This window comes from Pollicipes pollicipes, unplaced genomic scaffold (genome assembly GCF_011947565.3).
Source record: "Pollicipes pollicipes isolate AB1234 unplaced genomic scaffold, Ppol_2.1 Scaffold_7261;HRSCAF=8764_pilon_pilon_pilon, whole genome shotgun sequence".
Taxonomy (NCBI): domain Eukaryota; kingdom Metazoa; phylum Arthropoda; class Thecostraca; order Pollicipedomorpha; family Pollicipedidae; genus Pollicipes; species Pollicipes pollicipes.
The window spans coordinates 12,861,600-12,885,717 of NW_023597054.1; the positions used below are offsets into that span (position 1 = coordinate 12,861,600).

Genomic DNA, 24,118 nt, shown 5'->3' on the forward strand with positions numbered 1-24,118 from the left:
GGCCGCCGGCGCAGCGGGCGGTTCTTGCCCGGGCGGAGACGGCCAAGCGTTCCTCGCGCGCACCGGCGTCGCCGGCCGCCGCTCCGGCTGCTGGTATCGGCTGGGATCGGCCGACGGGCGGGCCGCGCAGGTTAATGGGTCGTTTGTCGGCGTGGGACACCTGGGCAAGGCGGCGTGACTGGCCCGGGCCGGCGGCCAGCGGCGGCGGCGGCGCGCCACGCCGTCTGGCGCACGCGCGCTTGATTAGCGCCGCCTGGCGGCGCGGTCGGCGTCACCCGCGCCCGCCGCTCAGCTGACGGGCGCGCCTCTGAAGCTGCCGCTGCACGAGTGGAATCTCGTGTAAGCCGGCGCGAGCAGCATTGCCAGTGGTAAGAGGAGACTCGTTGCGATTATGCGCCAGGTTAAACAGCAATCGGCATGCAGCTGGCTGCGCGGGGTCATGTGCGTACAGTGTCTGGTCAAGGTCTGCCGGGAACCTGCGTGGTAAGCCTCACGACGCACTGCGATCAAAGTGAGCCGCCGACTGGCGTGAGGTGCGGCCGGCGCGTGACTCAGCCGGCTCCTCCTGTTTCAGACGGGCCACATCAGGACCTCGGAGGGCAGCTACCTGATCTGGCCGTCCGACGATCCGGCCGACGACCCTGGCGATCACGTGATTCAGCGGTACCCGGTGGCCACGCCGCCGCCAGGTCAGTTAGCGACAGAGGAGGCCGGCGGCCGCTTCCACTCGCTCCGCAGCAAGACGCCGGACGGTCGGCCGGCGCGCCCGAGCGCCATGGCCGCGATGACTGCGACGGCGAATTATGAGGCAGCGCCGCAGCCAAACACCGCTTTTCAACCGCGGCCAGAGTCAATAAACTCGAGCCCACGCACACCGACGGCTCCGCGCCGCGCGTGTCGCGCCCTCACGCCCCGCGCCGCCCGGTCAGCCTCTAAAGCTGGTCAAGGCTGCGGCGCCGTCCGCATCCGACGGCGACCGTCATGCATAATGCGTGAGCGACGCACTCATTAGCGTCGCGCCGGGGCGCGACGGGACGCGGGCCGGCGTTCGCGGCGCGGCGGGACGCGGACGCCCTCGGGACCGCGCGCGCGCGCGCTTGTACCGAGCATCGGCGGCCGACACGGCCGACGTGGCGCGTCGTGTCTCTGTCGGAAGTGCGGCGTCCCGCCGACCAAATTAGCATCGGCGACGACAGCGGCCTGTTGGGAGACCAGCTGGCCAGGAGCCGGGAGTGACGGTAATGTATGGCCACCGACGCGGCTTGCTTCGGGGTCCGGGTGGCAGATGGGAGGGCGCTCAGGGCATACATGCCTCTGCACGGCAGACAGCCGTGTTGGATAAAATCCGTCCCACCGCCTTCTTTCAGAAATGGGAATTACATGCAAAGTTTAGGTAATTCTGAGTTTGCAGTCGCATGGTGGGAGCAGGCGACATTCATTACACCAAGAACTACGGGTTGGACAGCGTGCTTTTGATCAGCATCTCCTGGTATCACCATAAGAACTCCCATATCATATGCCGAAAAGCCGTGAGCTCAATGCCTTTATTCCATATGTGAAGTGTGTTTTATTGTATTTGTGCTCTTCGTTGCAATGTCAATGTTACGGGCTTAAAGTTTCCCGATGGATTGCGAAGTCTGAGTGAACGGGACTGTCCTATTCGTATTACACCATTATCGCCCGCCCGGTTTAAGTCACCAGCAGGAGCCACATAGTCACGCGGAGCTTTCCCTTAAGCTTTGCCTGACGCGTTATCATGCCTGTTCCCGTTCTTCTTTTTTGAGTGGACAGCATCAAATAGACATTCGAAGACAACGGCAGCGAGACGCAAATGTTGGTAAATACGTTAACGACCGAAAGTATACAGCATTCCTGCGCGACACAGCTGTATACGCTCCGCTGAATTATAGCTGTGTGACACCGGGCGGCGTCAACGCGACGCTCAAACGGTGCGGCGCGTCACGGGAGGACAGAACGATGGGCCGTCAGCCGTCAGAAGAGAAGACAGTCAGTCGTGGTGTGATGGTCATTACGTCACCATGTCAGGGGTCACATGGGGCGAGCGCGGGCCATGCGCACCACCGCGGAAGCGCACGATCTCGGGACCGCTCCGTCCATCTCGCGTCAGCGGTGGTAGCTATCGCGGCAGCCCGGCCCCCGTCAGGACTGGCAGCGGACGTCACTCCTCCATCAGGGCGGCCCCGCCCCGCACTAGGCCCCGTAACGCAGCGGCATTGTCCGGCCGTGGAGGCCGGCGCGCGGCGCGACAGATGTGGGATGCGGGCCGACCGGGCCGCGTGGAGCGGCCTGAGAGCGAGGCGCGCACTGCGGCTTCATGCCGGTGGGACACGGGAGGGAATGAGGTCTTCACGCCGCCATATGCCGGCGTGAAGGCGACTGGTGACTGGCGACCGGTGACCTCTGGCGACTGGTGACCTCTGGCGACTGGTGACTGGCGACTGGTGACTGGTGGCCTCGCGACTGTCCCGGTGCGTCTGGCCCAATGACAGCCGCTCGACAGCCAGGGCCTGTGTGAGGGATAGCAACGCCGCTCTGTAGGTGTGTGCGGCAGACAACGCTGTCAGTCCCAGTGAGTGTGATGCGTGGAATTTAGTATTGTTGGTTTGATGTGTAAGATCTGACGGTCGTGTGCGAGTTCCTGTACGGTTGACGGACTGATGGTGGTGTATCAATCACGGTGTTAACAACCGACTGAGGGCCGTTTAGGTCGAGGTCCTGTGTGGCTGGCCGCCTACTGGGTGCTCATGCTTGGTGTTCTTTTGAAGACCGTGCGGTCAGTGACTGGTCAACGTGCAAAACTTGCGCTGATTTGAACCGTATGCGCGGATGGCATTTCGCTTGCGTATAGCTACAGAAGCGCAACGCACATTGAAGCAGAGGGGAGCAGGCAGCGCGGCGTTCTGACCTCAATACCACGTCTCCAGCGGCCCTCGGCCTCGTCGTCAGGCCGCCATTAAGCCAGTAAACAACGACTTAGATTAGCCTGCGCCGGGCCTTTCCTTGTGCGTAGCGCCGTAGCGATCAGGAGCTGACGCAAGACGTCGGCGCCGCCCCGCCCTTCCACCTGCGGGGCAGCCGCCTGTTGCGCGAGCAGCAGCGCGTAGCACGGGATCCTAACCGGTTTGGCCGGGGCGGCGGTCATTCATCACCTGAGCGCACAATTAACCCGCTGCTGCGCGCTGGGCGGCGTCACGAGCATGGCTGTCGTTCATCACAGCCGGTGACTTCTGTCCCGCTTCGCGCCGCCACCCCGGCCCTCCTCGACGGCTGTCGCGGCGCCGCTCGTGCACGGAGAAAGGCCGCCGCGTGCAGCGGCACGCGCCTCACCGGACGACGGTCGGCAGACATTCGCTCTCGCACCGCGCGCCGCCGGCCCCGGCCCCGGTCGCCGCCTTGTTTGGCCCAGCTGCGAGTGGAGACCCATAACGGCGAGGTCGCAGGCGCCGGGCTCGGTGTTTGTGGCCACTTTGCGGCACGCACAGTTGCGTCTGATGGGACTGCTGCACGCGAGGTATGGGTGGCCGAGCCGAACGACCGACCGACCGCGGATCTACGATCTGTCGGCCACGTCGGCGCTCCGACAGGCGAAATATGAGGCCGCGGTCTGAGCGATGACCGCTGCGAAATGGATGCGTGCCGCTCGGTGATGTGTTCTGCGGTCTCCGGTTGGTTGCCGGGCCGGCGGATGGCTTAGGGCTGGAATGGACGGTGTGGGCCGCTGAGCCGCATCAACAGCATCTGAATCATCTCGTTTCGCAGCCAATACGCGCTCATAAACGTCGCCATATGAACTGTGTGATTGATGAGCCAATGCCCGCAGCTGCGTACCTTTGTGAATTTGTGTAGCAAACTATAGCCTTAAGTTGTTGCTCGACGGCCCTGCGCATAAATAAAGTGATAAAGTAAAGTGATTGTAAAGAACGAGTTTGCAAGGAAGATTTATGGACAGTCGCAACGCACCTCTGAGCATCGCTCGCGTAGTTCCGCGTCCGCACAAACATTTGGAAAGCAGCACTGCTACATTTGATTTCCGTCTTTATAAGCTGTGATATCTGTTTTAACTTCACGCGTACACTAGAACCCATGTGACGTCTCGGAAATCTGTGAGCGCGTTGTTTGTCCAGCGGGATCGCGTGCCGGCCATGCGCCTGCTGACGCCCCGACGCCGGTCGGCGCAGCAGTGTTGACCCAACACTTCGGAGTGCTGTCCTCGGGTGTTGGAAGAACGGTCTCAAGCGTTGAAACACGGCATCTGGGGCCCTGTCGAATGTTGTCAGCGTGACGACATCTGATGTGTCACCCGACGCGACCCCCGGCTCGGCGGAAACAATGGCCGATGCCAAGTGACATCAACACGACCATGCCTTGATATGACCAAAGCCTTGGACGGTGCTGTGGTTGGTGGGCTAAAACTTGGATGCGCTGCAACCGCAAGCTCCCCAACAAAGCGTGTGTTGTTGATGATGGTGTGACCCGAACGGACGCTCGACGTCACGTGACCCGCCCTGACCAGTGTTCTGTTCTGTCCTGAGCGGGCTGGCCTGCCGCGTCGGGAGCTGGCAGAATGACGTGAATCAAATGACGTGAATCAAATGACCTCCGTACTTGCCTCCCATCTCTTGACCGGACTGACCTGCCACGGCTAAGCCTGCCGGTCTGATCGTCCCGCTGTCGCCTGACCTGCCAGTCGGAGCGTCTCGCTGTCGCCTGACCTGCCGCCGCTCGTCGTCGCCAGAGCCCACCGAGGCGCCGGAGGATGACCTGCTGTCGGGCCGGCGGCGCCGCTCCACCAGCCGAGCCCATCACCTGCAGGTCATGGTGGCCGCCGACTCCAAGATGGCCGAGTACCACGGCGACCAGTTGCAGCAGTACATACTCACCCTCATGTCCATAGTGAGTGATTGGCAGCTTCAGCAGCACGTCATGCAGGGCATGCGGTTGATGCATACATATTGTCCGTAACCAGCCTTCGACGATCACATTCCTCAGGGCCACATTTCCCGTGTTCTCCTAACGCTTCCCCTGCGGTGGGTTCCCACCAGGCCGGGAATGCCTACTGGGGGCGCTGGCGTTGTTCGTTTTTGCACGGCTAAGCGATCACCGTTTGTCACGCCATGAGCCAAAGGCTCTGTCTTACAGCCAGCACATGTCTTCCCACACTAAAGATGCCTTCAGGGGAGAAAAGGGAGGAATGTTGGGACAGGAACGGCAATGGATCTCGGGCGGGGAATAGATGAGTGTCGATCTCCTCGGCGTTGTTGGAAGTGTATTCAAATGTCTCACTTTTGAGGCGCCTTGGCGATGCGGTTTTCATCTCCGTCTGTTCGCTGGCCCCTTGATTACGTCCAGGCCCCGTGAGCGGCATGCAGTTCGCAGAACGCCTATGGCAGCAGCTGCTTCGACAGCGTTTGGGGCGGTCACAGTGAATGGTTTGGGTGTCCGCTGTCCAGACACGTGTCCCCCTGCCCACCACTCCTCTCACGACAGACAGCCTACATAATGACGTCCCCGGCAACAGGCTCCAGGCGCGTCCTCCGGAAATGCCTCCCCGCTGGTCGTCTGCCTCCAATACACGATAGGCGACCGCTGGATGTCAACAATCAGCCCACGACCCGGGAGTCATGGGCCCTGCCACGCCTAACGAGAGGTCGTCGCTGCAGCCGGCCGTATCGCGGCCGTCCCATGTATACGAAATATCGGCTGGCATCCTGCCAGTAATTAAGATAGATATTGGCAGCGGAAGAGAGTGTTTACACCCGGACCGGCTCGAGCCGACTTTTCGTCGGGCTCGCGCGTCGTTCGTTCGTTCGCGGCGTCCGCAATAGAGTCGAGGAATGAAAATTTCGTATCACCGATTGGCTCGTTTTCTTTTGACGCGTTCAGCGCGAGGGTGGAGAGCGAACGAGCACAATCGCTGCGTGGTTTTCGCATGTAGGTGAGCACAGTGACGTTGGTGACCATCGAGGCCTACTGTTATGTTGTAAGCTGCAAAACACCGTCTGGTCGCCCAGGCCCAGCCACTTGCAGTAGCCAGACACCACAGTCGGTCTCATGGGGCCGAGCGGCGCGCCGGGGTGACGGAGGGCGCGTCAAACATGCGCTACTCGTCACGTCCCTTCGACGGCCGCTGTACGTTCATTGGAAAGCGGGGGAAGGGGGAGCGCCGCCCACGGGCGGACAGCGCGCGGCTCCGGCGCCCCGTCCCCCACCTGTCGCGCTCCCCCCGTCCCACCCGGCGCCGGCATCGAGCGTTCCCTGCGACGCAGACCTCCCGGCCGGCGACGTCACCGCCGCATCGGCTGATCCCTGCGCGCCGCCTCCGCCCTGCTCACGGTCCGGGACCCTCCACCCTGCCAGCTCCTCCCTGCCAGCTCCGCCCCTCGCTCCGCGCTGCAGGTGTGCGTGAGCGCGCGCGCGCGCGTGCGGGGGCGGCGGAGGCCGGCTGGAGAGGCTCCTGACCCTCTGCAGCGCGGCCCGCGCCGCAGGACAGCGACAGGACGGCAACGGCTGCACGTGCCGCGGACGGCGAGCGTTGCAGGCCAGAGCCGCCGGCTGGGCGGATTCAACGTGCCAGACGGATACCCTGGCGCCACTTAACTTCGGGCAGAACCAGCTGAACTCGGCGGGTGTGGTGCATGCAGTGGTCTGTTCGCAAGATAATGTTTTCTTGCCCCGATTCAGCGCGATAAAGTACCGGTTTGTCTTGCAGGTGGCGCTTATTTACAAAGACCCGAGTATAGGGAACTCTATGACGGTATCTTTAGTGAGGATTATGACCTTAGAAGACGATCTTCTGGATGAGGAAGAGGAAGATGAGAAAAAGGACGGAAAGTCAGCTTCTGCGATGCTGCACAGGTGCGTTACATTGTGACATCACAGTTCGTTTTATATGCATTCAAAATTCAAAGCCACGTTTGGCACGCTTTCCCTCAGTTTGACCTCTGTTGCTTGGCCTTTGTACTTCGCTCCTCGGAGCTCGTCCGTCATCATCGCAGCATACAATGCTCACCCGGCCGACAAGGGTCTGGACTGCACAGCAAGGCCGACGGGTCTAGACCATTGTCATCAATCTTGTTTACCTTTGGTGACTCGGAATTATCATCTGTACGTTGCTGACTTGGATCTCCCATGGACGAAAGGCCTCCGCCCGGTGCTTACTCGACAAGAAGCTGTGCTCGGGACGTGGTACTTCTGGGTTTGTTTCGTTTGTTGTGTTTCGATTGGTGTGTGTGCTGTTCAGCGCTATTAACTTGGCGCCCACTCCAGATTTTGCAAGTGGCAACAGAACCACAACGACAAGGACGGTGAAGGGCAGGGGCACTTCGACACCGCCGTGCTTCTTACCAGGTATGTATACTTACAGAGCCCCTGCGAGGACGAGGGCTAATCCCCGATCCCTCCCTTATCTCAGAATCCCTGCTTACGAGGCTGCAGCTGAGACCTTAAGCGTCGACATCTTGGGTGGAAACAGGAGCCTGTGGGAGCTCCCCGTGTCCAGGGGACCGAGCCCAGTCTCTCTCCTTAAACCATCACTCTCGATGTATTCTGTCACCATTGCTCCCACCTGATCTTTACCTGTACCGAGTCATTTATAATGCGCGGACTGAAGCACTCTACTCTGCTACGCACCGTGCCGCAACGTTTTGAATTCGACCATTTAACTGCTCGGTAGAGAACACACAACCACGGAGGTGCCTTCATCGGCCTGCCGGTGCCCGGCCCGGGGCTGGCCGGTTAGGGCCGGTGCTCAGGCGGCGCGTGACGTTTTGAAGTGGTCACGTGGTCCTCGTTCAGCTCTAGTGGGTGCCCGTCACTCAAGGCTAAGGCTAATACTTGAGCGCAGTGTGAGCAAACCGTGCAGTGGTGGAGTTCGGCTCTGCAAACTGTGCACGGGTTTGCGCGAAACATTTCTATTCCGATTTGCTCTGAAATGATTGGTCAGAACGGCATGTTTGGCTCGTCTCAATCCAAAGAATTGGGTCGCTGAGATTGGGATGCATTAGTGGCGATTGGTGCAACAAAGTCTGCCCCTCCCCATACAGATTAGAGCTACCAACAAAGTGATGATCTTAAGGACGAGAAAAACAGTTCGTTTTGACTCTGGAAGGCAGTTTTGCAGCCCCAAGAAAACTCTCAGCATCTAAAATATCATCGCGTTTGTGCTTCGCCTTCGGCAACGGTGGAGCAGCCAACGGGGTGGCTTATGAAGCTACAGCCCGCCCCCATCCCTCCCCCTATTCGGGTTCAAGCGCAGTTTTCACCACGTCACTACTGAAAGACATTATCATGGACAGCGATATGTAAAGCAACGGCCGTTATCTGGTAACAAGGCTGGCGGGTAGCCGTGGGAATATGTGCGGTACGCAGCTGCAGCAATTGTTAAAGGCACCAGGGCAAACCAACATCAATAGTTCATTGATACGCTGGGTACTGGACCATAAGCGTTTGTGTGGTATGTTGGCCTGTTTGCAGTGCGTAGGTACTCTCCATTGACAGTACCTAGGCAGTACCACACTATAAGGCTGGGACTCGCTCGAAAGAAAGCCCCTCTCCCATCGCAAATCGCGATAGCTCCTCTCGTCGCAAATTCTGGCTGTGCTCCTGTTCGGCAGTAGCGCTTTAGAATAAGATGCTGTCATGAAGCGTCATTTTTGCGTACACTTCTTCTCAAAATCCCCGTGTCAGGGCCAAAACTTTTCAGATTTATTTCAGCGTCAAGGTAGAGCTTATGTTAGAACATCGACGCTAAACAAACGGGTGGTAATGCCACAACTTTCCACGTAACGGCCTTAAAACGCAGCTTCTTGGTGGGCTCAGTTCCTAAACGCAACTGTGGCCTCAATGGAACTGACAGTGCTCAGATGTGTTTCGCGCCCCAATGTTTCACAGAACGGTCGCTGTCAAATACTTGGCGTGGCATTGTTGTCCCGTTCTCCTTGAGCCGGGTTTGTGTTGAGTTTGGCCACGACATGTCTTCCGTCAGCACACAAACAAGCAGTCATTAGAGGCGAGCACGTCGAGAACGCCGCCGGCGTGCGGCGGGAGATCGCCGCAATCGGTGTTTTTGCTGCGGTCGGTCTGTCAAAACAGGGCGATGCGCGCTCCCCGCACGCCGCGCGCCTCCTCCCATCGCTATGGCAGCCCGCTAATCGCTCGGTGCGCCTCGACTAGACATGCGGGCAGTGGCTGGTGGAGGCGGGATGCGCCGGATATGTCTGTCACGCGTCGCGTCTCGTCGCCACTGACACGGCAGGGCAGCTTTACATGGAAGCTCAGGCGGCGGCAGGAGCGCGTTTGCCGCGAGCTAGGCGCTCAGGCCGCGCTTGCGTTTCCTGCCGAGACGGAAGGATCACTGAATCAAACTCTGGATCTCGCCGCGGCCTTGGCTGCCTGTTACCACTGATGCATGGCGTGTTCTAAAGGCGTGCACAGTACTGGCCGTGGCAGCAGATAACATGGCGCAAATTGATGGCGGCTGTAAATTTCGACCTCACATGGCTTATCAGCTGTGTCAACAAACTCCCCACTTTTCCAAATGTGCAGGGCTTCTGCCCGCTCATGTCACGAGGTGTGCCTGCCAGTGGCTGCCGTTCATTAGTTGTGTCGCGGACCCCAGCGCCGCCAAAGTATCGCCACCGTTCCCAAATAGGGTGCTCGAGCCGCAACAAACATCGGACATCCAGGGGCGCACTTGTTTCGGCCGGCTTGACAATGTGAGCCCGACGGGCCCGTCCAGAGGACGTTGGCTTTCTGCCAAAGCTTATCGACAGTAAGGGGAGGGCTCGACCCCCCGCTGCTGGTCCCTGGCGGATCTGGTGCGAGGGAGCTATCACTTATATGTTCCCCGGGGCTTCTAATACCGGTTATCCAATTATTACAATCTGGAGAGATTTGTCTGCAGGACATGGGGCCGGACTCACCACTGCTGATGTCATGTAATAGATATTGGCCCGTCGGGAGTACTGGCACCTTTGTCTCGTTGGCCTTCCTCGAAATGAATGCGCAACCGCGGCTTTGTTGCTAGCAACAAAGAGGGGCGAAGGGACGGTGAGGGTGCATGCAACAGGAATCATTACGCATGCCCGACCGACCAGGCTCGATTCACCCCTGGAGTCAGACACATCTCCGCGGTCCCAGAATATAGCCGAACAGCTGTCAGTAATGCCCTTTGCATGCACAGCGTAAGCTGTCTGCTTACCGTAATGGCAGCTGGCTAACGCTGCGTGTTGTTGGTCTCTGCCGGGGATGGTTTCCCGAACGCCGTTGTTGGTGCACCTGTTGCCGCTGTCAGATCGTCAGGAAGTCGGGCGGGAGGCGCGCGCGGTGCCAGCCAGGAAGATATGGCAGCCGGGAGGATATGGCAGCCGGGAGGGTGTGCCAGCCGGGAGGGTATGGCAGCCGGGAGGACATGGCAGCCGGGAGGATATGGCAGTCCCCACCGGAAGAGCAGTCTGCTCCTGGTCAGTTCGAGATAGGTACTTGTCATCCCGGAAGAACGGTCGGCTCCTCGTCCGTCTGGGAGGACTCCCATCCTCGCCGAAAGAGCGGTCAGCATCCATGGTTCGTTTGCTCTGTCCACTGACAGACCCCAGGTGGTGAAAGCCCCGCCTCGCGGGACATCTACGCCTTTCAGGCCCACCGCCTGACTATACACTCCCGGCTTAATCCGACGTGACCACTGTAGGGTCACTGCGACCCAGCTCGCTCACATGTAGGTCTCTCGATGGCCGCTCTGGCGCTCGGCTCTCTCACGGCGCGCCCTTCGCCCTTCACTGCGCCTGGATACAAGGGCCATCGGTCGACAGGGACCACGTAAATCGGCCCGGCACCGGCTGTGCATCACAGGTGATATCGCGCCAGCAGCCAGCGTAATGTATCGCCGGCCCGGGGCCGAGCCAGCGCGCCCGGTAATGGCTGCACGTGCGCACCAGACGCGGCAGCGACGCCGTGATCCGGAGACCACCGCGCGCAACAGTTACATAATGGGGCAGCGTTGCAGCGCGGTGCGGCGCGTGCGGCCGAATGGTCTGGTCACCGGACGTGTCCTGCAGCAGGTAGCGGTGTCGCGGTCGCGGGTTTGGAGCCCCTTGTCCCTGTGACGATTTTTCGTTGGGCGCGCCGCGAACCGTGGTCGGGAGGATGCGCCAGGAAAATCGCTTTTGGTGGAGTTGTTTCGACAGACGCCGCTTTGGTGGAGATGCGCCCGAGACACAACCTGCCGCCCATTGGAAGCGACGATGCACATTCTTTTAAAGCCAGCACTCGGCAGTTTCGCGGAACGTATTCCATGTCGGCTACCGGTTCCACATTCGTCTAGCCTGTGGCGCGGTGAGGCGGGTGTGCCACTCGTGATGCTCAGCAACAGCCGCGAGCCGTTAAAGTGGCCGGCGCCGGCGCCGGCGGCTGAGTCACGCTCCGGTCCGCGACTACTCGGCTCGTGATGCCAGCTAGTGATGACCCTGGCGGGGCGGCACGTCAACACAGCCGCCGGCTTCTGCTGCGGCCGCCGGCCTTGTGGCCCGCCGCCCGGCCGGCGGGCGGCGGGCGGCGGGCAGCGGACGGCGGGCGGCGCGGACGGCTGCGGCGGCCGAGATGAGGCGGTGGCGAGGCCGTTCATCAGCAGGATCACCGGCTGATTTAGCGATGGTAGGATTTGCCCTCTGTGGACTCGCCGGCGAAGGCTCTTAGGAAACCTTTTATCGCGCAACAGACATAAACATAAGCCGTGTTTGGTTTATTTTGTTCGGTTTATGACCACTGGTTGTGTGGTTCATCGATCATGTCCACTTGCTCACTGTCGTCCTCGATGGCCTTTAGAAAATCGTTTAATGGATAAAGGCTGGCTCAATGGCTCAATGGATTTGGGTGACTTCTGTGCTAGTGTAGCTGACATATTCTAGGATCAGATTTGCCAATATTTTCGTGCTTTGTCTTCTCAAAGAGATCAAGGAAAAAGCACGCGAGATGCGTATGAGGGTACACGTCAGGTTTACTCGCCTCAACTGCTGCTTCTCGTGCCCGGTTTTAATACGAACCTTCAGGCGGCTCGTTAGTGGACCGTGTGAAATACAGTCGGGGATCGGCGGCCGGAGTCGGCGGCGGCCATTCATTTGAGCCCGATGCATTATCAGTGACAGCACGCCAACTGCAGGACGCTGAACCCGTGTGACGCTCCCAGAAACTGACGCCCAACAGCGGTTCGCTCAATCACTGGTGCAATCGTTGTTTTCAGTTCGAAATAGAAGGCGTCAGGTAGCACTAACAGCGCTCACCGAACTGTCGGTTGACGAGAGCGTGCGTGCGCCAAACGCATTGTCTTGTCGGCAGCATTTTCTGTTATGGATAAGCCGTGCGCGGAGAGGGGGCATTCTGATTGCTACTTGTCGGAGTCCGTCATTTTTGCCCCTATTCCGGAGCACTCCAGTTGGATCATTACCCATCCATTTGTAACATAAACTTCGGCATCAGAGAATCGGATACAGCGCTTGACACATGTCAGCTTACCCTTGTCTTTCTTAAATGTGAGCCCGGCTTGACCCGACGCTATGTCCCGTTGTGCGGGGAGTTCACCTTACTTTTGCAGTGCTGCATGATCACCAAGCGTTGAGGCTAGCCGTCTTGGCCCGCCGACCCGGCCTGCCGGGACCTGACTTGAGACAACATGATGTGACCTGACCTGACCCCGCTCTGTCGTACAGGGAGAACATGTGCCGGAACCCGGCATTGTAGCGGTGCGACACGTTGGGTCTGGCCGAGCTGACCTGACCTGACCCCGCGCTCTGTCGTACAGGGAGAACATCTGCCGTAACCCGGCGCTGCAGCGGTGCGACACGCTGGGCCTGGCCGAGCTGGGCACCATGTGTGACCCACGCGCCTCCTGCTCGATCATTCAAGACAACGGCCTCAGCGCCGCCTTCACCGTGGCGCACGAGCTCGGACACGTGTGAGTGGCTGGGTCGTGTAGGACACGTGCGAGTCGGGCGTAATTCCCGCTCAAGCCCGACAGGCACGTCTTCTCAGGGGTTAGGACAGTGCAACTTGTGGCCACGGGGTCGGGCACAAGGCGAGGAGCCGGGCGTTAGATGCTATTTTATTGCGTGTGTGCGGAGGGGACTGAATGACCGAGCTCGTCCAGGTGGCGGCGGTTTTGCGTTGGCTTCGGATGCTAGTTAGCTGCGATCTCCTCGCCAGAGTACAAGACGGAGCGTGCTGTTTTGTCACAGTGGATCTTTGCGGCGGCTGTGACCATAAACTCGTATAGTTCTGGTGCCCACGCGGTGATGGCCGTCCGCCGCCGGACGCCCAACATAACCAGGGCGCCGCTGTTGCAGGCTCAACATTCCACACGACGATGACTCCAAATGCCTGCCGTACATGAGCGTCGACAAGATGCACTTCGTCATGTCCCGGATGCTGGACCACAACACGTTCCCCTGGGCTTGGTCCAACTGCAGCCGCCACTATCTCACCGAGTACCTCGAGTGAGTGTCCGGCGCAGGGCGCCCTCGGAAGCCGCGCCGCCGCCGCCGGCTGCAGGCACTAAAGAGTCGCTGACTTGTTGCGATTTGTCTGATGGCCGCCTCAGACGCGACTGGCGGGGTCGGGTAACCGTCGACCCTGAAGTAAATGAGCCGGGTGCTCCTCCTGGAGCACGTGGGCTGGCGTGCGCCCCCCAGCTCCGGTGGGTGCAAGGGTCGTCCAACTTCGCCTCTCATGCGTCACATCCATCGCCGCAGCTGTCTGCAGAGCGCCAGCGCTAACACATGGCGTCGTTGGGACTGACGACCCCGGCAAGTTATCACTCGATCAGCGCCCTATACGTCCGGGCGAGCGCCGCCAAATCATGCTGCGGCGGCCGTGGGCGCCGCACGCCCGTCTTTGGCCCACTCGAACATGGGCTGTTACAATAGCGCGCAAATTAAGCCGTGTACTGGCTGTGCCACAGGGCCCTCCGCCCAGGCTCCAACTGGCTCTCGGCGTTCCCGGCTGTGACCTATTGTTTGCAGCACAGGTTGGAATGGCGGGAGTTGCCAGCGGGAAGTGGTTGTACCGGTGTCCTGACTCAGCGACTGCGTTTGAGGCTCCATGGACGGGAGGTTACGTAATACGATGTCTCCCCACCGAGCGGCGGCTGTGACACCGGCAGCCATGTACCACGCTATGTTGGCCACCGACGATGCCAACTTAGCGCTGCAAGGCGACTGATTCGGCAACTCGTGGTCAATTGGACGATGCATTGGACCGACTTGGCTCAGCGTGACCATAGGGAGGGCGTGGAATCAATCCAATGCTCGACTGTGTTGACCCTGGCCTTTGTAAGGCTCAATGTTGGAAAAATCGACGTAAGCCTCCATACCAATTCTCCTTGATTGCACCATTTCGATGTCTGTAGGACTACTTCCCAATGTTGCTAACTTCTTGCTACGTCTGGGACAATATTATGACAGGACTGAAAGCATCTCGAGAGCAGGCAATATTAACACGCGCTCGGGTGGGGATCAACTTGACCCACCCAAAGCTTTTCCAGAATGGTTTCCGAACGGCGCGGTGTAGCCGCACCAAATTTTGCCAAGCTGTAGACAATTGAAAAGCGGATCGTTTGACATAAAAATTTAGATGCATCTTGTAAGGTCGCTGGCCTATGGCAGGTCAGTCAGGCCATGGTTTCCGCTAAAGCAATTTCCAGGGAATCGTTCAATCTGATCCAACAACGGAGTGTTTGACAAAGCCATACATCTCTGAGATGCCTTCTTAGGCACCACAAATATTGGATGAGCGAATAAGTTGACCTGAGGTCAGGTATTAAGGTCAGACCACGGTCAAAACCAACCTGATTTATTACTCGAGGGCCTGCTTTATGGGATAGTTTCTGGTGCTCATTTCGAATTTATTGACAGCAGGAGCCGCATTATACATCTTCATTGGCTTCTCCATGTCAGAACAGGTCAATGACCTAAGATGACCCGGGTCGACATTTTGTTTTAGGAACATACCGCCTAGCGTAATCTTGGTCGCTTATTCAAATGCAAAACTCAGAGAAGCCTTGTATGATTTTGGTCACCATGACCTTGAAAAAGTCAAACAAGGTCACTGACCTCAAATGGGCTTGTGATCTTTTGCTTAGAAACAGTTGCCTAGGTTCTGGGGGCACTTTGGAGATCATCCTGGAATTTGGCCTCGTTTGACCTTATTTGACCTGAATGTCAAAGGTCAAGGACCTAGGAGGCCAAAAATTTGATCTAAGTGAGTTCACGTACAGGTCAATACACGCTATAGATTTGATGTATCTAGTTTTCTTGGTTCTCGAGATCTCAGGGGGGGGGGGAAATGAACCTCTCACCCCCACCCCCACCCGAGCGAAGGGTATCTAGCCGGTCATCCGGGCGCGTATTAAGGGTGTGTTCGCACCAAGAATGCTCTGCTCTACTTGACATCACGTAGAATATTTGCCGGACGTATTCACGGCGCGACACGACTTCTGTCTATAACTCCTTAACTGCCGTGACAATAACCGCGCATGTAACGACGCCCAAATTTGGGTTTGGTGGTACTCTGTGTGCACCAACAGTGGAAACTGCAAATTATGTTATTTGTGATGCACAGGACACCGTTTCATCACCCGTGGGCGACTTTGGGCACGCAAAATGGCTTGTTTATCATTAAATATGTTGCGCCATTTTTGTCTCACTTTGAACAAGTCGCGGAAAAAGATTATGTGCGTTGGGCAATGATTCAATGTGACGCCATGTATAATCTTTGCCGTCCGGCTCGCTGCGAACGCCAAAAGGCTCAGAGTCTCTGGGGCGTGACGTCATCAGTGACATCGACGGCATATATTCTTTGTCGCTCGGCTCGCTACGAATGCGCCCTAAATTGGTAATCCATGTACTCAATTACTGTTACCCTGTTGCGTTTTGCACGAAACGCTTTTATGTCTGATGGCCACGAGTATGCCTGATCCTCGTCGTACACCTGTAACCAAGTCAGCCTCTCAACAGGAACATTGTTCTCCCGTCAGTGCGGGCACCAGACGTTGCCAAGATGTGACAGCGAGACACTGGCATTCATCCGCATCCCGCCCGTCCTGCCGTTGGCCTGCCTTGACCTTGAGCCGGGACGGGGTCACGGCCCCTGACCCCGGTCCGCCCACCCCGTCCGGTCACGTCACACCACCAATCACCGCCGCTGGGCGGAGGCCGGGTCGGCGCCGAAATAAGCCGGCGCGGCCGGGGCCGTCTTGACCGGCGGCCAGCGGCCGGCCCCGCCCCCGCGCCGGCGCCCTGCTGCTTAGTGGGGTGGACGCGTGACTCAGCAGCGCCGACACGCCGACGCGTGTCGACCGGGCGGCTACGGACAGGGTCGGCTGGCTCCCCGCCGAACCAGCCCTCCTGGAGGCACTGAACGGCGCCCCCGGCAGGCCGGACCGCGACGGGCGCTCGCCGGGGCACTCCCGAGACGGGCGCTGATGAGTCAGCCGAGCTGCGCGGCGGAAGACAGCCCGAGCCGTCGACGAACACGAGTCGCCGCTCCGGCGGCTTCGTGGGGGAGATCGGACACCGGGCTGCCGGTTCCGCTAGCCACCGCCAGGGACCAAGGGCGTAACCGTCACCGGGGGCGATCGGGTCCGGACCTAGATAAAGCGTAGGCAGACTGGACTATTTTTGTGCTTTGACCATACAGGCTGTCACCAAAACAGGCCGTACTTGCAAGGCCTGATTCCGTCCACGGCCACGGGCTCATGTGCACTGCCGCCCGCGGCCCGCTGCAACGTTGCTCAGGTCCTTATTGATTGAATTTCATCAATTGGTGGCATGAGTCAGCCGCGCCGACACCGCCCCCCCCCCCCCCCCCCCCCGGCGGCGGGTGAGGGGTTGCGGCGGGCGCAGACGGGCCGCCGGCCGCCCAACCGGGCCGCTCAGACGGCGCCGAGCCGCCGCCGGCGCGAAAATAATCACCCGCCAATTGTTTACATTGGACGCTGGCAAATGTGCTGCGATACACATATACAGGACGGCCGAGCAATGAGACCGTCGCCGGTCGGGGCCTTGACGCGCGTACGATCAGAACGCTGTCGCAGACTTGCATGCGGCATACAGCAGCTGTTGCTGATGCTGCGGGCCGCGTCCGCAGGCAGTTTGCAATTTCTGTCATTGATCGGCATGCAGGTGCCTGCCACGCTGCAGACTATTTATTTCCCCATGCCTGTCGGGCGCCTTGTGAAAAGCACGCGTCCTATCAGCACCCTATCGCGGCTGGCGTTTCCCGTCAACAGATGGCGCTGCAGCAGTAGGGCTGTCGCTGAACGGAGGCGTTCTGGCGGGCGCTGAGAGAGCTGCAGCAACTGTACCCGCTTGGGATAATGGGGTTCTTTCCATTTCCATGATTGTGCTGCTCATGTTTTATGCATGCGTCGGATCCCCACCAGCTCCCAGTGTCTGCCTCCAGTGACCCATCACCTCCCCCTTCCCATCGCTAACTGCGTCCAATTACCACAGTGACTCGGATGCGCTTCTTGTGTCGTGGGTCAAACGCCGCGTCGCATGTATTTACTGGCGTTCAATTGTTTTAACCTTGGGATTTTAAACATGGTTTAGCCAAGGTAACCATTAGCCGAACAGAGGAAACGCACTGCTTAAAGATACAAAGTGGCACCTATACACATGGCCGAAGACGCTGGCTGCCGTCAGCTCGGACGCAGGCACGAGCTTCCTCACACAGCGGCCTCATTCACGTTCTTTTTCTGCGGATATAACATGATTTCCCTCTTTGCGGTGGCACCGCGCTCCGTCCCGACGCTACCTACCCACGCGCTGAGCGTCGCCCCGCGCCGAGAGCCGTCCCCGCGCCAGTTCTGTCCCCGCGCCAGGTCTGTCCTCGCGCCAGTCCTGCCCCCGGCCGTGCCTGACCTGGCGGTCGTGACCTGTTCCAGCGCCGGGTACGGTGACTGTCTGCTAAACTCGCCCAACACCAACTACCTGCGCAACACGGGCCGCGGAGCACGCACAGACCTGGCAGGCGAGACGTATGACGCCAGCCAGCAGTGCAAGTTCGTCTTCGGGGACCAGTTCGAGATCTGCTCCTACATGGTAATGCGCCGCCGAATTTGGCTCCGGCTCATGGGTGACCAGTGATGGTGTTTTGATGTCTGGCACGTGCATTACTTTTGGTATGTTTTTTCTCTCTCTTCCCCGGAGGTGCTGTTAAGCGGGTTTGGCTTGATGGTGTCGTGCTGTTGAAGTTTCCCGTTGCGTTTTGTTTTCATCGCCTGCACTTGGTCCAGTAGCATACAGCTAATTTGCTTTTGTACAGTTGTGTCTTCGTTGAACACCATGACGTCATGTTGCATTTCTCTAAAGCGCGGCGAAAGGGTTCGCACCAAAAGCTTTTTCGCCCAGTCAGCCTACTGTATTTTTACTTTGAAAAGACCCGACACTGACGAAGGTCATAGCCGGCTGAAGAGTGGCAGGGACATAGCAACAGCAGCAGCCCTTGGCTCTTACATCCACACCGGCTATGGGTGCGATTCATCTGCCTACACGTCCCCTCGAAGACATTGATTACTAGCTTTGGCCGCTCAGACGTCGTGTTTGGGAGCGATATCTCCACGGATCTGTCAGGAGCAGGTGGATTAAAGGACTGGGTTGCCATACTGAACTGCACTCGATGCGAGTTGCACAGTATGGTGTTGTTGTGGCATTGACCTGACAGCACATACGTAATCCCCTCTATTATAGGGCTCGCGCCCCGCGTGATTAGCATATCACATTTCCATCGCGTTGCCATGCAACCTTAGCCTTCAGGTATGCAGCATCTCATATCATGAACACGTTTGTAAGCAATGCAAACTCTGAACCATGAACATAAATCACATGAATGTCCTCATATGTAGAAGAGCCCCGAAAGTCAGCAAAAGCGGAAGCTTGATGACTAAAACAGCAGTTGTGTAATTTACATAGTATACGCCGTCGGCGACACATAGATGAGTTCAACAGACCTGGAGGCGCCCCGGTCCGTCCTTCCGACGGCTTGTGAACAGCTATGTTAGTCTGTTTTGAACACATTTCTCTGTTCTGCATGTCAGGTGGTCTGTGGGCGGCCCTGGTTTATGTTTTATATTTCAGCCGGTCTGTAAGCTTCCGTTGATTCCTACCTCAACCCGTCTGAAGCGGTTCTGTCTCCCCGTTCCCATCCTGTCTCATAGTCCTTGTCCCTGCTGCATCCGTTCCGTGATCATTAGCTCTGTTCACTCTCTTAGCCCGTTCTCAATGGTTCAGTCCCTGTTTCGGCCTGTTTGTCAGCGTCCGTCCCCTGTTTGTCTGTCTGTTGGCGCTTGCCCCTGTTCCAGCCTGTTTGTAAGCGTCGGTCCCCTGCTTCAGCCAGTCTGTTGGCGCTTGCCCCTGTTTCAGCTGGTTTGTAAGCGTCGGTCCCCTGTTTCAGCCGGTTTGTTGGCGCCTGCCCCTGTTTCAGCCGATCTGTAAGCGTCTGCCCGCCGTTTCAGCCGGTCTGTAAGCGGCTGTGGTGCACCTCCGGCGAGGAGGAGGCCGGCTGCCGCACGCAGCACATGCCGTGGGCGGACGGCACCGCCTGCGGCCCGGACAGGTGGTGTCAGCGCGGCGAGTGCCGACCGCGCTCGCCGCAGGCCGACACCGTGCACGGCGCCTGGGGCGAGTGGGGCGAGTAAGTGACACGCTGCTCGCCGGGCCGGTGGAGGGGGACCGAGCTGCGCTGGCGGCGGCGGCCGATGGCAGAGGTCCCACCCTCCGCGGGTCACACGGTGTCGCGAGTCGCTTGGGTGGCGCCGTGTGACGTGCTGCTCCTCGAGCCAGCGGCTGGACCGCCTGGCAGGGGATGGATCGATCAGACGCTGGGGTGTCCAGAAAGGGGGGGGGGCTGATGTACAGCACAATGGGCCCGTCGAATTCCTCGGTGCATGTCTTGCGTGATCGCTTTCGCTGACTTGTCTTCCTCAGACATGCGGCGAAGAGAGGCAGCAGCGGTCATCGCTCTCGCTGTCATTCGTTTAAATTGCGCGGAATTTTTATTCTTCGGCAGCTTGACAGGGAAGCTGATTTATTGTCGTAGACCGAAGGGTGGGAAGGTGATAGTTTGCAAATAGTAAGCACCAATCATCCCATAATCAAGTCGGGTCATTTGTCTGCATGATGCTGATTGATGACTTGTCACTGACGCACGGATGGGGGCAAGGGCGGCTAACAACAGCATCACGGGTCGAGGGTGCTCATCAGGCCTCCGTCCGGGCTGTTGGATGCGCCAATGATGTATGCGAGTCATTTGGAGGCAGGTGGAGTTTTGAGCGCCCGGGAAGGCTGCGGTGACGTAGTTTGATGGGGCAGCGGCTATGGTGCAGCCAGGTAACCAACTTGCAGTAAAAACAATGGTCACATGAGTCAAACTATCGTCGCTAAGAAAAATACGGGGAGGGGGGACACAGCAGCTGATGAACACAAATCGGCTCTGTCCAGGCTGCAAGGAAAATATTTACTCTTGGAGCGGTGCCTGTTCCGCCGAGTTTTGCCAACTTATCACTTCACCAAGCGCCAGAAGTAACTCATGGTCCTCAGTTTGTTTCACGCCCAGCTGTGACACCTGACACAGCCATGCGCCATCTGAGTTCATATGGCGTCGTTAATGTCACAAGTTTGAGCGCGTTGCTTTATATTGGAATGTAATGCTATCCAGGTCCGCGCAAACGTCACACAATATTTAAGCTGCCAGTTCCGAGACGAGCAGTTTATTAGTTAAAAAGGTGAATTGTATTCGTTGGGCTGAAGAACTCGTCGCCAATAACGGGCATTGTTGCCGAGCTGCTGACTGGCTGGGTTTGACCTGGTGCTCCCGGGCGCGGCCTGCCCGCCCGGTAACACCCATCGGCGGGGACGGATGGCCGCTGTGGCTCGCTGCCCAGCCGCTGGTCGTCGACATTTGTCACTCGTCTTATGTCAAGCCGCACACCCCGCCCTCGTAGCCCTCAATCGGATGGCTTAAATGGGCGTCTATGTTTGGATGGTTGACTGATGGAGCCACGTAGCGCACGGGACAGGCTTATTTGAACTAGCTGAGCCTGATACTGCGACGGCACCAGGACCGCGAATTTCGCGAGACTCAGCTGAACCAGCTGCTAGTATCGTCAGTCTCGATCGGCCTGACAAGGATTTTGAGCTGAGATGGTTGTCAAGATTTGACAACATGAATGTCCACCGAGATGGCTCTGAGAGGATTCGGAGCGCGAATGTGGTGTATTGCAGAACTGTCCTAGTCTATCGTATGATGCATGAAAGTCTGCCAAATCGCTTGGTCAGGTGACGTGCTGCTGGCCAGTAGTTCAGATTGCCCACACTGCAGCAATGTCAACGCTGGGTTCGTCGCTGAACCGAAGTTCTATGGATGGTTCGATCATCATCGCCTACTCTGCATAGGGCCACATATGTCTGTTAGCGGCTTATGATGGCATACGTTCTCTGCAGACCTAAGGGGCTTCGTATCGTTAAGTCTTGCTCGCCGCGTTTTTTTTTAGTAGCTGGTATGTGACAGTAAACATGACACGAGCTACGTTTAGTCTAAGCGTCATCCTCCCCGACAAACCCACCGTGTCATGACTATGTCGGAACATGCCACTTGTGAGCCTGCGTGCAGCCCAGCCCGCCGCGCCGTGTCCCGCCGGCCCGATGTGACGGTCCGTCCCGGCACACCAGGTGGGGCCGGTGCTCGCGCACTTGCGGCGGTGGCATCCGCCGCTCCGAGAGGAGCTGCAACTCACCGACACCCTCCAACGGCGGCAGCTACTGCCTGGGGCGACGCGTCAGGTTAGTCCCCCCCCCCCCCCCTCCAGCCCACGCCTCTGCCTGTCTGTCAGACAGAGGTCTGTCTTGTCTGCCGGTCCGCGCGAGCCTGTCTGTCCGTCAGCCTGTCTGCCTGCCCGTCTGTCTGTCTGTCTGTCTGTCTGTCTGTCTGCATGTCTGTAAGTTTCCGGGCGTGGGTGTGTTCGTAAAAGTCTTCCTATTTGTCCACATGTCTGTCTGTATATTTGTCGCGCGCATTGATCTAACGATCTGCTGCCTGGTCTGCATGCTCATACATCCGTGCTTGGAGTGTGAGTGGCTGGCTGTGGCCCTCGTGGTCCTCGCTCCCGTGAGCGTCACGCTCGTGTGACAGGTAACTGCAGGCTGCCCTCCCGACCGGCGTGTGTGTGTGTGTGTGACACGAACGCCAGCTGGGGCACTTCCGAGACCCAGCCGTCTCGTTCCCCGAAAGGGCGCGCCTGTTTTTCTTGGCTCGGAGCTGTGCTGGCTCGATTCGATGTGCTGAGCCCAGCTGCCGGCCGGGTTCGCCGGCTGCGTGCAGGGCTTGCATCGCACCGAACTGGCTGGCTCCGGTCGCCAGCCAGTGGCCAGCTCTTGAAACGAAGCCGCAACGGCCATGGATTGGGAATCGCACCGTTTGGGAGCCGATGTTTGCCGTTCCTACCGTTGTGTGCCGAAATCAGCTGGGTTTTGTTCTGAAGTGTCTGGTGAAAAGTGTGGTGCGGCGAAACGAAGTTGTTTCCGGACGTTGCGTTTCAGCCGTGAAATCTCAAAACGGTGCAGGGCGTAGTTTTGCTCTATCAAACGGGTGACAAACCGCAGTTCACAGACATCGACCAGTGGAGACGAGCTGTGTGTGTGGCAGGTCGAGTTTGTGTGTTTCCTCCCCTCGTGGCGCCACACTGGCTGACCGACCCTTTAGGACAAACCGCTATGCCAGATGATAGCTGCGCCATCCACACTAGCGCGACTTGTGGCTACTAAGACGTACACAAATGCGTGTGACATAGAGAACAGAAGAGGCAAAGCGTGCTTCACATGGAATTCGATTTGCTGGCTGTGCCGTACGCGCAGTTTATTTTTCGCCGTCCGTGGCGGATGTGAGGGAACGGGCGCCTGTCGTGTCCCGTTGCAGACCGCATCGCAGGCTTGTCACGTACTCAGCTCCGTCGCAACAACACACCACATATCCGCGCTGCCAGCGCGCACTCTGTGTGATGCCGGGGCCTGGTGCCGCCATCCTGCCAGCGGTCGAATGTCAGTCTGTCCCTCCCCTCCCCTCCCCCCCCCCCCCCTGCCCCGTGCCGGATGGTATGAACAAACGCGGCGCCTGTGCGCCGACCGGCTCCCAGCCGTCCCAGCTAGTTTCGGACCACCCGTCTACTGAACAGCGCCGTCGCCACTGGCCGGGGTGCCCGCAGAGGGTTGCCGGGGACAGGTAGCGAGACGGCGCCGCCAGGGCGGGCACAACCGCCGCCTCCACCGCCCTGCTCTCGTTACAAGGACGTCCTGGCGGCTGTGAGGCCGCCGCCGCCGCCGCCTCGCGCGGCTCCGGCTCCCCTTACTCCGTCTCTGAGGGCATCCGGTGCCGCAGGTACGAGTCCTGCAACCGTCCCAACTGCCCGGCCGGCAGCACCGACTTCCGGGAGGCGCAGTGCGCCACCTTCAACGGCAACAACTTCAACATCCAGGGCTTGCCAGCCGACGTTGAATGGGTACCAAAGTACACCGGAAGTAAGTGCCCCCCGTCTGTTGTTGGCGTGATGGCCTGTTGCCCTTTCATTGGACGGTTAAACGGACTCTGCGCGACCTTTGAACCGCTGCTGTTTAAATACCACGATGTCCGAGCGTTGATTCTACCTGGCTTCAGGGCGCATCGCGCCTCGTCTTCTGAGACTTAATTAAGGTCAGCTGGCGGCTGGCCGAGCTCGCTGACTGGCGGTTTCGCTGCCGGCAGTCAAGACAAAAGACCGCTGCAAGCTGTTCTGCCGCGTGGCCGACTCTAGCGCCTATTACCTGCTTAATGAGCGCGTGCTGGACGGCACGCCGTGCACCCCGGACACGGACAACATGTGCGTCAACGGCATCTGCGTGCCGGCCGGCTGCGACCACATCCTGCACTCGGACGTGCGGGCGGGTGAGTCGTCATTCGTCAGTCGTCAGTCGTAAGCTGTCAGTCATCAGTCGTCAATTGCCATTTAGTTCATAGCCAGTCAGGTTTCATTCATCCTGGTCGCTATAGCAGCCACTAATCGTCAGTCGCTGGTCGTCAGTCG

The 24,118-nt window shown here is 58.7% G+C and overlaps 1 protein-coding gene across 1 annotated transcript in view; it reads left to right on the top strand.

Moving 5' to 3' along the window:
* Positions 1-579: 579 nt before the first annotated feature.
* Positions 580-24,118, top strand: part of LOC119113080 (A disintegrin and metalloproteinase with thrombospondin motifs 9) — a gene marked incomplete at its 3' end in the record, with an annotated part of 40,537 nt that continues 16,998 nt past the window's right edge. The window contains exons 1-11 of the mRNA XM_037237404.1: positions 580-689; positions 4,757-4,914; positions 6,731-6,876; positions 7,288-7,368; positions 12,812-12,964; positions 13,353-13,502; positions 17,951-18,107; positions 19,520-19,698; positions 21,735-21,845; positions 23,437-23,576; positions 23,800-23,979. Of these exons, the coding sequence (XP_037093299.1) occupies positions 4,837-4,914; positions 6,731-6,876; positions 7,288-7,368; positions 12,812-12,964; positions 13,353-13,502; positions 17,951-18,107; positions 19,520-19,698; positions 21,735-21,845; positions 23,437-23,576; positions 23,800-23,979 (1,375 nt within the window). The remainder of the gene's footprint in view (positions 690-4,756; positions 4,915-6,730; positions 6,877-7,287; positions 7,369-12,811; positions 12,965-13,352; positions 13,503-17,950; positions 18,108-19,519; positions 19,699-21,734; positions 21,846-23,436; positions 23,577-23,799; positions 23,980-24,118) is intronic.